The sequence below is a fragment of the Trichomycterus rosablanca genome, chromosome 8, assembly GCF_030014385.1.
Source record: "Trichomycterus rosablanca isolate fTriRos1 chromosome 8, fTriRos1.hap1, whole genome shotgun sequence".
NCBI lineage: Eukaryota > Metazoa > Chordata > Actinopteri > Siluriformes > Trichomycteridae > Trichomycterus > Trichomycterus rosablanca.
This window is the reverse complement of record NC_085995.1, coordinates 23,705,908-23,719,641: the sequence shown is the minus strand read 5'-3', so window position 1 is coordinate 23,719,641 and position 13,734 is coordinate 23,705,908. Positions and strand designations below refer to the sequence as shown.

The window sequence follows — 13,734 nt, the reverse complement described above, 5'->3', positions numbered from 1 at the left end:
AGGAACAATTGATGGTAGCATTTTAATCTACTGGTACCTTTTCCATGCTGCATTGTGCTTTGTGTCCTTTTACTCCAGATCCATCGTGACCCTAAGCAAAATCTGTTTTTGAATAGCTGTTAATCCATATGATTTTGGAATAGAATGCCAACCAAACTCATGGTCAGGCATCCATATACATTTGTCCTTATTGTGTATTCACATTGTAACACATAGGTGTAATATAAACAATCCAGTATTTTGCATGTTTGTAGGAGGTAAGAATCCGAACAGAGACACAGAGAACACATGCCAAATCCTCAGACAGTGACCAAGGGCAAAGTTCAGATCATGTTCCCAGGACTCTGATGCTGATTGGCATCCACACATCTGATGCAAAACAAAAGCCTTCATAAACACAAAATGGCAAGAGAAACAGGACAACAAGCTCCATCAAACCTAACATAAAACCAGTAGGTTACGAGATGGAGAACCGACATCACCAAGTTATCCACACAAGGTTGCGCATAGGACACTCCCAATTAACGCACAAACACCTACTTACTGGAGACGAACCCTCTACCTGTCAAAACTGCAACGAGACCCTGACAATTAAACACATACTGATCGAATACCCTACCCTGCAGCCACAAAGACAGCAACACTTCCGTGCAGACAACATCAAAGATCTCTTCGATAAGTCCTCACCAGGGAAAATACATAATTACTTAACACACGTCAAACTAGTACACCTCATGTAATAAAGGAAATGATGGGAGTACCAAGCCGCACCCCGCTCTTTAAAAACATCGTCACCATTATATGAACCAGAAACTTGACATGCCCCGTATATAGCCGTAATCATGTTGACGTGGCAATAAATCCCAGCTATCATCATCTAATGCAAAACCAATAAAAGATGACAGCAGGTTTTGTAAATTTCTCCTCATATGAAAATACTAAGTTTGTAAGCTTTGGGGGCTCAATGTTAGCGTAGACCAGCTCCTTTCCAGTGAAGGACTCAATCTTCTTGCACTGACAGAGGTTCACATGGATCAGATGGCTGTTGAAATCAGTCAGTTCCCCTTTTTGTGCTTTTCAGTGCTTGTTGTACTTTGGCCACTTCACTGCAAAAAAGACCTAATTGAGGTTACAGCTACAATCAATAACTGCATTAGCTGCCTGCTGTGACTGTGCTGTAAGCGAATGATAGCGGCGTGTAATTGAATTTAGGAAACGTAAATATGTCAGCAGGTTCGCTGATTAAGATAACTTTCAGAGATGAAGGCATCGGTAATTGTGCCCCATTTTGTCTGTGTCTTATTTATAATGTGGTTTTGTCCCGGGTGTTTTATTTTCAACTGACAGGAAATTGACTTTCCTCCGGCAGAGTCGCACAGAGCCGGTGAAGTCTTCAACAGTGTTGTGTTTGTTTTTATGGAGCACCATAATGGGGCACTTGAAGCTAAAACACATGCTGGATACACATCAAAGACACAGGAACCTTTCCTTAGGCAAATATTATGACCTCTGGAAAATTTCTCCCTGTCAGAAATGGCCAATATTGGCGAGTGTGGCCGGTCTTTTGAAGGGTGAATTGCGAGTTTGGCTTGGTGTATGGTTCCCCCTGGTGGTGCACCAGTGCTAAAGCAGGCTAGGCATAGGCCAAGCATATCGACCCACCTTTACCTAATATAAAACAGCCCTGTAAAACTTAATTATGTTTAATTAACCTAATCTATTCCATAATTGGCCAAACCACCTCCTAATACTGACTTATTCAGATTCTTTCACACTACTTGGACTGCTGTTAATAGAACACAGCTGGTAGTAAACTGGTATTAAATAACCCCATGAGAGCTTTGGGGGTCCAGCTAAAAGAGCTTTGTTTGAGTTATAAAGAGCATGATATTAACGTAGAATTGAATTATGAGGCTGTAATACAAACCGTACATCTGTGTTGGGATTTTATAGAGTCAATTCAGGAAATGAGGATAAAAGAATACGCCAGCACCTTTCATCCTAATCTCCATCAACCACATCTGTTGTGTAAAATCTGTTACTACAAACAATAACTTTGCCCTGTTTTTCTGTACTGACAAAACGCACTGACTTAAAATGCATCAAACAGGAAGTCTAGGAGCAGTTGTTGGACAATTAATAAACATGAAATACTTGACTATGTAGCATAAATTTAAGCACTAATATTGTAGCAGTTAAGGGTAAAGAACTAAATGATGGAATGTCTTACAAGAACTGTTTTTATTTAGTTTATCCAAAAGAAACTGGTGCCAATGCAGCAATGTTATGATGTTCCTAAAGCATAGCGACACCTATTTACAGAGCCAAACAGCCATGTTGCTTTCCTATAGAACAGGGGTGTCAAACTCATTTTCACCTCAAAGGGCCGATTGTAATATATCCTGCTGTGATTGCAGTCTGCCTTTTAAGTCTTGTACAATTTGTTGTTTTTCTTGGAGGCTAAATTATGTGTTTGGTTTAAAAATGTCAAAGTTATGCTGTATATTTATAATGTATGTCTTTATTTATATTGTACTCCTTTACCACAGACACGGCCTCATAACACAAGAGACGTACCGTTTTTTCTTCTTGAAGCACAAACTTGTATTCACTTTCCCATCTTTCATTAAATTACCTCCTTCTGCTTCAATTTTCTCTTCTTGTACTTTTGAGATTATTTGTAAATACAGTAATCCCTCCTCGAAAGGTGAAAATCCGCGAAATAAAAGGCATGTGTTTATATGGTTATTTTTATAACCCGATTCCATCGGCTTTAGCATTTAGCATCTTGTCATTAAAACCAATGGATTGAGGTAGCACAGCATGCTAACGTCAATATAACATCTTTCATGTAACGATAACGGTTACATTTCCTGACAAGCCCGAACTTGCAAATAAAAACACTCGGTACAAGTTTATACAAGTTAAAAATCAGTAATATTTTATTTACGTTTGAAAAGAACTCCATTCGTTTGTCCGTACCTTCAGCCATGTTTATTTTTCTGCGAGAGAGGAGCACCTGACCCGCAATGAATTCTGGGATTGTCTTGATCACTAAGGAAGCGTCGGATGCACACTCATTTTTGAGTGAAAATAACGTTGAAACGTTAAGAAGTGAGGATATTAAGGCATCTAGGATTTGGAACAGCCTCCTAATCGGGAGCGCACACAGGATGACGTAAAATGCGTCTATGTAGAGAGAGAGCTGGCTTTTCAAACACACCCCTTGTCTGCAGAAATCCGCGAACCAGCGAAAAATCCGCGACTTATATTTAGACATGCTTGCAAATAAAATCCGCGATAGAGTGAAGCCGCAAAAGTCGAAGCGCGATATAGCGAGGGATTACTGTATTTCCCAACATCACTTGTTGGAAAACAATTTCAGTTAAACGCTGATGTGGAAACACTGCCATCTAGTGTCGGGATGCCGTCACATTGCAGGTCACAAAATTGCCATGCATTGTGGGAGATGCAGTTTGTATACGATTTTACAGTGTATTTTAAGACAAATCATACGTCTTTTAAGCTCTCACGGGCCACATAAAATGACGTGGCGGGCCAGATGTGGTCTGAGGGCCTTGAGTTTGACACGTGCTATAGAAAGTATTTGTATTACTGGAAGAATTAATTATATAGATTTAGAACTTAAATTACAATTACCTTTGGAAAAATTTTTTGCAGTAGGTATGTTTTACAAAGTGGTTAATAATGGCCAATACAACTGCCCATAAAATGTGAGCAGACCTGTTCTTCAGTAAAGTCTTTACTTTTTGTGGCAGTTTTGTATTTTGGGAACAGATTGAGTAGCTGAGAGAGCTAATTAATTAAACATGTATGTGCATCTGCAAGATAGTTGTATTAGCTTAAGTAACATTACAGAGTAACGCACGCTAACTAAAAGTAGCTGTTGATTAATCGCTGATTAATGTGCACAAAATTATAATCCAGGTTTCCAGAACCAATCAAATCCAGAACCAATCAAGACCAGATTAGGCGTGGGCACTAGCTGTCTGGCATCCAGTGTTTAAAAATGGTCACTTATTAATGAACTATTATTAATTCATTCTTAATTATTATTAATTTCTGCTAATAAAGCAACAAGGTAAGCACATTAATTATCACTTATCATTGTAAATAAACAGACAAAACAATTTCAGGACACAAGAAATAACAGTTAAGCTTTATTCAGAGAGGTCACTGAAGGTGTTTCGTCCTTGGGGTGTGTGTGGGGGGTGAGGGGGCTAAATCTGATTGATTTGTATCAGAGACCCTGATCTAAATTGATCTTGCATTGCTTGGAATTTACTCTTAGGTGACTGTTCCACTGGTTTTATTGTTTTGTTTTTTGAGTACAGGGTGGCACGGTGGCTAAGTGGCTAGCACTGTCGCCTCACAGCGAGAAGGTCCTGGGTTCAATCCCCGGGTGGAGCGGTCCGGGTCCTTTCTGTGTGGAGTTTGCATGTTCTCCCCGTGTCTGTGTGGGTTTCTTCCGGGTGCTCCGGTTTCCTCCCACAGTCCAAAGACATGTTGCTAGGCTAATTGGAGACACTGAATTTGTCCCATAGTTACCTAGCCACTGAGATGCACTATCCAAAATAATGGAAACTGTTTCATAGTCTATTCTACAGCTGTAGTTGTCTTTTACTGTGGGGCCTTTTGTGTTAGACAAGTTGTAAACAAGGTGGAATGCCTAATAAACTCAGATTATAAAATATGTACGCATCCCCTGATTTAAATTTCTAGTGCTAGGCTGTCAGTGTTGTGTTGTTCATTGCTACTTTACAAGCAGAAGTAATTGGCAGATTTCTGGTGTTACTGCAGCTCTACACTTTCCATCAAAGTCAACAGGTTTAAAGTTTTTGGAATTTTGAATGAAATCAAATGTAGGGAAATTAAATATCGATTGTCATTTTTGTAATGTATTCACGTATTCACCACCGATGCTGAAGGTTAGGTTAGGTTGAAAATGCTGGACTATTCTTTGTACAGTCTTAGCAAAGCACAAGTAAAATAAATGCATTTGTCTGTTTTATTTACATGATCATTTTTGCTTTGGTTTGATTTTCCCATATAAAACCGCTGCAGCCAGTCACTAAGCACAGGCAGAACAGAATAGAACTCTCAATAGTTTGAACTGGTGAGGCAGAAGAAGCTTGGACCTTTTTCTTTTCTTCACACCCCATTATTTTGCGCTGGTAATTGCGTGGTTGAGCAACCTGACCTGTGGTGCAGTTAGGAAAATGTCAGATTCTCACCGTGGAGAGAGGAGTGAGCCTCGGACACATTACTTCAGCGTGCTGTTTTTGGGCCCGCAATCCTTTACTTTCTGGTAAAGGGAAATGAGAAAGAGTGTGTTTTATGTAGAGGAGAACAAGCCACAGTCCGCTAACCACAATTACTCTTTTGCTCACTCTCTCTCTTTCTGTTTGTGCCAAACCACTGTCTCTAGCTGTCTGCAGCTGCCTATGTTCCTTCCAGGAATAACTCGTCCGAGTACCCTTATCCAAAATCGACCTGTTTTCTCATGCTCTTATGTCAGTTCATGGAAGCCTGGCAGGGTCATGACCCCCCTTCAATACAATACAATACTTACAAGACAAAAACACAGTTACTCAGCAGTCGGCAGGTTCAGCTAGTTCTGGATTGAGCAGCGTGGGAACTTGGAGCTCTTCTGGGCCTGTTGAAACTCACAGCCAAAGTCATCTAGCTCGGCCGGCGTTTGGTGTCACGCTTTATGGGTTTGCTCTCTCACCAATATGCAAAGGTTTAACAAAAGCAGGCAAAAAGAAATTCCTGCGTTTACTCAATCAACCTCCTACCCAAACAAAGGCCTTACCTCAGAACACACTCCAACCCTGGAGTTACTGTTCCTGGATGTGTGTATGTATGTGTAAGAGCTTTAAAACAGCTCAAGATTTCCTGCTGTTATTTCCATCAGTGCCAGAGCAGATTTTTTAGAGAACACCTGGACATGCCATTGCATTTGCTTAGCCAAGGAATTTATAGCTATTACACACTGTACTTCAGGGAAATGAAAAATCAAGCCGTATCTGCTTTACTTAAAAATAAATGACCAAATCATTTAAGAGTATTAAACCACTTTGTAGCCATTAGTTTATCAAAACAATATAAAGAGCCATGTTCGCTGGCTAAATTGGGGGTGAAATAAGGAGGAACGTGTGGGGTAAGTTGAAGGTTTGAGTGAGTACTAAACTTGTGTCATAAAATATAAAAGCCAGTTATGTTCCAGTAAGCAGTAAGATATTAAAAGTACATTGCAGGGTTGCGTCTGTTTCCAGTTTATATATTCATACAGTTGGGGTTAAAAGTGCAGGAGGTTTTTGAACTGCTACATAAAGCAATGTTTTATTAACTACCTTTCTCTTTTTCTTTGTTTTTGTTTTTTTTGTAGTGTGGAGTCAGTGAACGATGGACTTTTCCACACGGTGGAGTTACTGATCCAGAATCAGACGCTAAGTCTTGTGGTGGATAAAGGAACCCCCAAGAGCCTGGGCAAACTAGCAAGACCACTCTCAATAGAACCCAACACCCAACTTTACATTGGAGGTGAGATCCACTTTAGTGTTTATAGATCTGTTCTATTGGGGTTTCAACAAATTACAACAAATTGAAGCTGTAATAGATCAACCAATGTTTCTTAATTAAGATGCTCCCATATATATATATTAGTGTTAATAGTAAGCTGTCAGGCTTTTAGAGTAGATATGGTATAGCTTTATACTTGTTTTGGTCATGTGGTTATATAAATATAAATCAACTTGTATAGACACGAGCACAAAGACAATGGTAAGACAGTAAATTATGATAATCATTCATCATGTTCAGTGTCTCAGTAGTTCAGTTGCCCCCTAAAAATTCTGGCACAAGCTCTTAAACAGGGTTTAATCCAATGCAGGTTATTAGACAGTCAACCATTTATCAACACATTTACACCTCTCAGCACTTACAATACCTGCTGCACCACTGGATTATACTAATAATAATCAAAACAATCAGTTTCAGTATCATATCACCTATTCCATAAGCCTCTTGGACATTCTATTCTAAAACGTTGTTACCCTTCTAATATGAAATCATCAAACTGAAACAAAGTATAAGAACTTTTCCCAAACTGCCAAGCTGGAAATATATACTCAACACTTATACACAAAGTATATGGTTAAAACACCTCATGTCAGTAATTAGGAGGGGTGTCCACATACTTTTGGCCATGTAAAGGATGAGGTGTGTCTGTTTAAAAGCCAAGTTAATCCATAAATTTACAAATTAAATCAATTCTTCTGGTTCATCTTGGTCTAGAATTGTCTGAGTATAAAAACATTTGTCTGATAACGTGTACATTGTGTAAACTCTGCCATGATCTGTCATGTACAGATTTTATATAAACCTGGAGTATAAATATTGAAAATCAGTCTATTTGTAGATTTGCAGCACTGTAATACAAAGATTTTTACTGAATAATATATTTATGGTGCTTTTGCAGGTGTCCCATCTGTGATTGGCTTGTCTGGCCTGCGTACTGGCACTGACCGTACATCCCAATCCTTCAACGGCTGCATCCATAATGTACGAATCAACGGGGAGCTGCAGGAGCTTGGCATTGGCATGTCGGGCAAGGAGAGCATCCTGCCCGGCTGCCATACATGCAGTGTGTGTGCCCAGGGATCTTGCAGGCAGAGGGGTGAAGCGGGCGTGAGCTGTGAGTGCCCTGCAGGCAGTGGCGGCCCGCTGTGTGAGCAGGAGAGCTACGCAAACCCCTGCCAGTCCAGCAGGTACTGCAACCCACACACACATAAACACAAATCTAGACTGTGTTCCATATGACAAGAAAGGTTCAAAACTTCCTCATGAACCAATCACGGTGAACGCCGCATTTTACCAGACCATATACTGTTGTGGTTCAAGGCAGTAATTCAGCTGGTCAAGTGGGTGTTGCACAGCAGTATAGTTCCTGGTTAGTATAGTCCTGGTTTAAATTCTGGATTTTGGTCACTGACTGTAGGAAATTTTGCATATTGTCCCAAAGTCTGTGTGGGTGTCATGCTGGATCCACCAAGACCCTGACTAGAATTGCACATCTGTAATGCAGAAGTTAATCTGGATGTAGACTTCACCTAGAAAGCAAAATGAACAATCAAGCCAGGCAAGAACTTCACTAATGAATTCTCTGTTTCTCTCTGTGTCTGACTGCAGGTGTGTTCATGGACTGTGTGTACCTCATGGCTCGTCGTACAGCTGTACGTGTGCACAGGCTTACTCAGGTCAGTACTGTGAGAGGCGAGAGGAGCCGTCGGCGTGTAGGGGGCACCACTGTGTACATGGAGAATGCAGAGTGGATGAAAGTGGACGGCCTTCATGCCACTGCCAGCCCGGATACACTGGCAATGCATGTGATTCAGGTAAATTAACTGAATCCATTTCAGAGTATCTACACTTTCAGTTAATAATAATATTATTATTAATAATAATAATAATAAATGATATCAGTACGTAGTAATAATAGTACAATTCCTAATTATTTTTAAATCTTTATTTACAAAGCACTTGTCAATCAGGAAACACTGATTCCTGATGTGAATATAATAAACATGACAATATGGCGTTATAAAAACAACGAAAAACAAAAAGTGCTTTACATAAATATTAAATCTATGAAAAATTATAAATGCTGCCGCTCAGGTGGCTGACACATTTTGAACTCGTCAGTTCGAAACTCAGCTCTGCCACCCGGGAGGCTGGGCTGGGTGGCTACACAAACAATTTGCTGTTGTTTATACAGGGAGGGTGCCGAAGCAGGGACCTCATAACTGGTGCAATTATTACCTCTGCTGGCTGATTGATGGCGCCTGCACAGAGTTGGGGAATAATGCTGATCAGGGTGTGGCTCTCGGTACACAAAGCTGATCCACATTTGAACTTGCCTCGTGCGGGTGAAAAAATGCAGTCGGGTACTGCACGTGTGTCAGAGGGGGCGTGTCAGTCTTGCTCTCCTCAATCAGGAGTGGAGGTCATTGAATTTGTAATTGGATGCAACTAGATTGGGAGGAAAATTGGGGAAAATGCAAAAAATAAATTATAAATGGTGTAAAAATCAAATATTTAAAATAAAGTATATGCTTAAAGGCCATTTCATTTTAAAGCATGACTGCACCCCACAAAACGGTCAGTAAAGACAAATTCAAAAAACAGAACAAACACAACAACAAAGGCTGAAAGGTACCTGTACTATAGTGAATATATTGGATAAAAATAGCAATATATTAGGTTAGATATTAGATAATTGTAGACACACTGCAATAAAGACATATGTATGGAGACATTTGAGTCATACATGCACACTCATATGATGAGCCCTGATCTTAACCCCACTGAACAACTTCAGCCACAAACTGCTCACATTCTTTTGGCCATATCCTGCAGCTCTGCCCCAATGTTGTTATATAGTTAAAGCTAGGGATTGACATGTAACTTCTCCAATTCTAATGCCTCTCTCCTCTCCTCTCCTCTCCTCTCAGAGCTGACATGTCAAGGTGAGATGATCCGTGAAGTGCTCAAGCGTTACATCGGTCCAAATACATGTACATCCACCAGTAAGGTCCCCAGAGTGGAATGCCCACGTGTGTGCCAGCCAGGTCTCTGCTGCTCCCCCACAAAGAGCCGCAGAAGGAAGGTCAGCTTCAAGTGCTCAGATGGCTCCAACTTCTCTGAAGAAATAGAAACGACCATGGAGTGCGGCTGCTCGAAATGCCCTTCATAATGATTGCTGTCCTGTTCACAAGGAATCAGATGAGGGAAGAAGATATATTGTAAAATAAAATAAAAACAAATAGAACTTATTTTTATTAAGGGATTTTTTTAAAGAGACTGTTTTTATGATGTTGCTTATGAGATATATGAAAAGTTATTTTGTATCAGTGAACACACACACCACAGATTAACATTCCTGACATTATATGAATTATATATAAATATATATTTGTGTGTGTAAATCTATCAAAATGTACAACCTAACCTAAGGATTCATTTGATCTTTGTTTTGCATGTCTGTGTGAGTATGAGTGTACATTTCTTTGGACTCTAAACTCTAAAATACATGCATAATGCCAGTCAGAAGTGAATGCGGTACCTGGAATCTCTCCCACATGAAGAGGATCGATACGTTGTGCCCCGCTGGTAAAACAGGAACTGTGCTTGTACCCAGCCTGTCTTGTTTTGAGCTATAAAGGATTTTATTATGCAACTCCAGAGCTGAAGGATTGGACTTATTTATCTCTAGAGCACATACATTGTTGCTTTTTTATTATTTTTATTGTTTGCTTTTTGTTGACTGTTTAGTCACAGTTTGGAGCAGGATGTCTGTACATGGAATCATCAGAGTTCAACATATTTCCCTGTATTTCTCATATGACAGCATGGAAGTATAAAGGACTGAATGTGAACTAAGTGCTAAGCTGTGGTTTACAGGTGAAGCTGCAGGTGACACTGCTGTGTCCTGCGCTGATTTAAATTTTAAAAAATACGACCACACTCAGCTCTGATGTAAAGCTTTCTATACTGATGCAGTATTTTGTCATAATCGTACTAATATATTAAACACACATATGTTACATCCATTACTACTGTATATTGTGTAATATACCCATTGTTTTTAAATTGGTTTATGTTTTACATGAAATTCCCCAAAGTAACAGTTATCAGTGTTAAAACGAAATATATTGAGTGTATAAAGTTCTTCTACCCACTTGTTAATGAGATGAATCTTTAGAGAACTATATCTACATTTCCAAGTGTACAACATAAACAAGCTGATATTAAATGCATTATATTAACGCCTGTAAAGAGAAAACGGTGTAACTAATAGATCATTTCTGGTTAAATATGAACTAGAGACTGACGAATAACCTACTATGAATGTTGAATTAAACTTTAAATGAAATAATACTTGAGTTGTTGTTAGTTATTCTAATTCATCACCAGATTAATGTTTCTACCCAGCCCCCCCCCCCCTTTCAATTTTTTTTCCAATCTAGTCGTATCCAATTACCCGATTGGCATTATGCTTCCTCTCTGCTGATCTCCACTTCTGATTGAGGTGAGTTCATATGCAGATCAGCTTTGTGTGCAGAGAGCCACACCCTGTCCACATTATCCCTTGACTCTGTGAAGGCACCATGAACCAGCCAGCAGAGGTCGCAGTTCCATTAGCCATGAGAGAGTCCCTATCCAGTTTCCTGCCCTGTATGAACAACAAGCCATTGCTCATACGGACGCCCAGCCCAGACGGATGGCAGAGCTGAGTTTCGAACCAACAAGTGTTTTACCGCTGCGCCACCTGAGCGGCTTTTGATTAATGTTTCAGTGCCTCTAGTGAGTGATGGCTGTACCCCTATATCTACAGAGCACTAAATCCTTTTGTTAAGTAAGTAATTCATGGGTTTTCTATGGTATGACCTTCCACATTATCATTTCAACCGTACTGAGAAACATCATCTCATACAACTCCCTCCTAATTGAGGAAATACATTTTGTCCCAAGCTGAGCTATTGGAAAAATATCAGGAAATACAGTGGTGTTCAAAAAAAATAGCAGTGATTTTAAAAAAGTGAATAAAGCACAAAATCATTATAATAACTTTTATTTCCATAAATGCAAATGCACTGAAAATACTACACTTTCAATTCTAAATCAAAACATTAACAAAATTTAGCCAGTTTGTGTCAATCCTTTACAGAAAGTTAAGAAAAATAAATATTAGGCTGTTCAAAAAAATATCAGTGCCAGCTTTTTTCTTTAAAAACTCAAAAAAATCATCTATAAACTGAATTTTTTTTTTGAGGTTTTACTTTACTTTAAATTACTGAACTAATATTTAGTGGCAAAACAATTGTTTCCGAGATCTGTGTTGCATGGAGTCGACCAACTTCTGGCACCTCTGAACAGGTATTCCAGTCCAGGATGATTAGACTACATTCCACAGTTCTTCTGCAATTTTGGGTTTTGCCTAAAAAAAAACACGTTTCAGATATCAGCCCACAAGTTCTCTATGGGATTAAAGTCAGGGGATTGGGCTGGTCACTCTATTACCTCAATCTCGTTTGTCTGTAACCAAGATGTTTTGGGTCATTGTCATGTTGAAACACCCATTTTAAGGACATTTCTTCTTCAACATAGGGCAACACGATCTCCTCAAGTATTCTGATATATTTAAACTGATCCATGATCCCTCGTATGTGATAAATAGACGTAACACCATGGTATGAGAAACATCCCCATATCATCATTTTGTACCACCGTGCTTTACTACCTTCACAGTGTACTGTGGCTTGAATTCAGTGCTCGAGGGTCATCTGACATACTGTCTACAGCCACTAGACCCAAAAAGAACAATTTTGCTTTCACCAGTCCACAAAATGTTGAGTCATTTCTCTTTGGACCAGTCAATGTGTTCCTTGGCAAATGTTAACCCATTCAGGACGTGTCTTTTTCTTAACAACGGGACTTTACAAGGAGTTCTTGCTGGTAAATTGGCTTCACTTAATCATCTTCTGTACTCACTGGTAACTCCAGATGTTCCTTGATCTTTCTGGAGGTGATCACTGGCTGAACCTTTGCTATTTTGACTATTCTTTGATCCATTTGAACAGTAGTTCCACGCTTCCTTCTGCATCTTTCAGGTTTTGGTTGTCACTTTAAGGCATTTGAGATCATTTTAGCTGAGCAGCCTACAATTTGCTGCACTTCTCTGTATGTTGTTTCCCTCTACAATCAACTTTTTTATCAAAGTACGCTGTTCATCAGAACAATGTCTGGAACAACTCATTTTACCCAGTATTTCAAAAAGAAATGCGCTATGACCAACCTGTGCAACATTTGCCACCCTTCTACCTTAAATAAGGCACAAAATTGACACCCGTTCTTCTGCAGAATTAATGACTTCACCAATTGAACTCCTCACTGCTATTATTTTGAACAAGCTCCTTTCAATCAATGCTTCGATTACTCAGAATGAGCGACATGCATGTCCTAATTGTTGGGTTTGTTTTGTTTTCATTACTCTACTACACTTTCAAGTGAATTATTTGCTATGTAGAAATATATTTTCTACTAAAAACAGTGATTTATCAGGTTAATGGTGTTGGACTGCTATTTTTTTGAACACCACTGTATATCAGGTCAGCCACTGTTAACAGTTTCCTTCTTTAGTGACAGTGGCTCTTATGGTGAGTTCTTAAGGCATGTTAATGGTTTTGTTACCATTTCCATACTGACATTTTTCAACTAAAAAAGACAATGCAATCCAACTGACTGATATTTACATTTTATTTGAAAGAAAAGGCCAAAAAACAACTGTCCATCTGGTCTGGTGTTTGTCAGGCATTCTTGAACCGTTTGCGTTTGTAAGATGGATGGAGGGAGTGGAGGAACCTGGAGAATCCTGAAGAGCTGACTGGCTGGGTTAATTGATGTGGTCTGCCTGATCTACACTGCAGATTCCAAAAATTGGAATTTATCTGGCCAATGTAACCATCCAGGTCATCCCAGTATAGATCATCCGAGAACAAAAGAGAATGTTTTAATGTTAGGTTTTTACTTTACTGTGAAGCACATAAAACTAATAACTTTACTGAGTATGGTGTTTTTGGAAATTCTTTTAGACAAAACAAGCAGAATTATTTGGTAACATTTTTGTTTTGCCTGACCAAAGTTCATTGT

General features: G+C 39.3%; 1 protein-coding gene across 1 annotated transcript in view; it reads left to right on the top strand.

Annotated features, from left to right (window-relative positions):
- Window positions 1–10,933, top strand: part of slit3 (slit homolog 3 (Drosophila)) — an 88,765-nt gene extending 77,832 nt beyond the window's left edge. Inside the window, exons 28-31 of the mRNA XM_062999639.1 lie at window positions 6,413–6,567; window positions 7,505–7,793; window positions 8,215–8,420; window positions 9,537–10,933. Coding sequence (XP_062855709.1) covers window positions 6,413–6,567; window positions 7,505–7,793; window positions 8,215–8,420; window positions 9,537–9,778 — 892 coding nt within the window. The 3' untranslated portion in view covers window positions 9,779–10,933. The remainder of the gene's footprint in view (window positions 1–6,412; window positions 6,568–7,504; window positions 7,794–8,214; window positions 8,421–9,536) is intronic.
- Window positions 10,934–13,734: the final 2,801 nt, after the last annotated feature.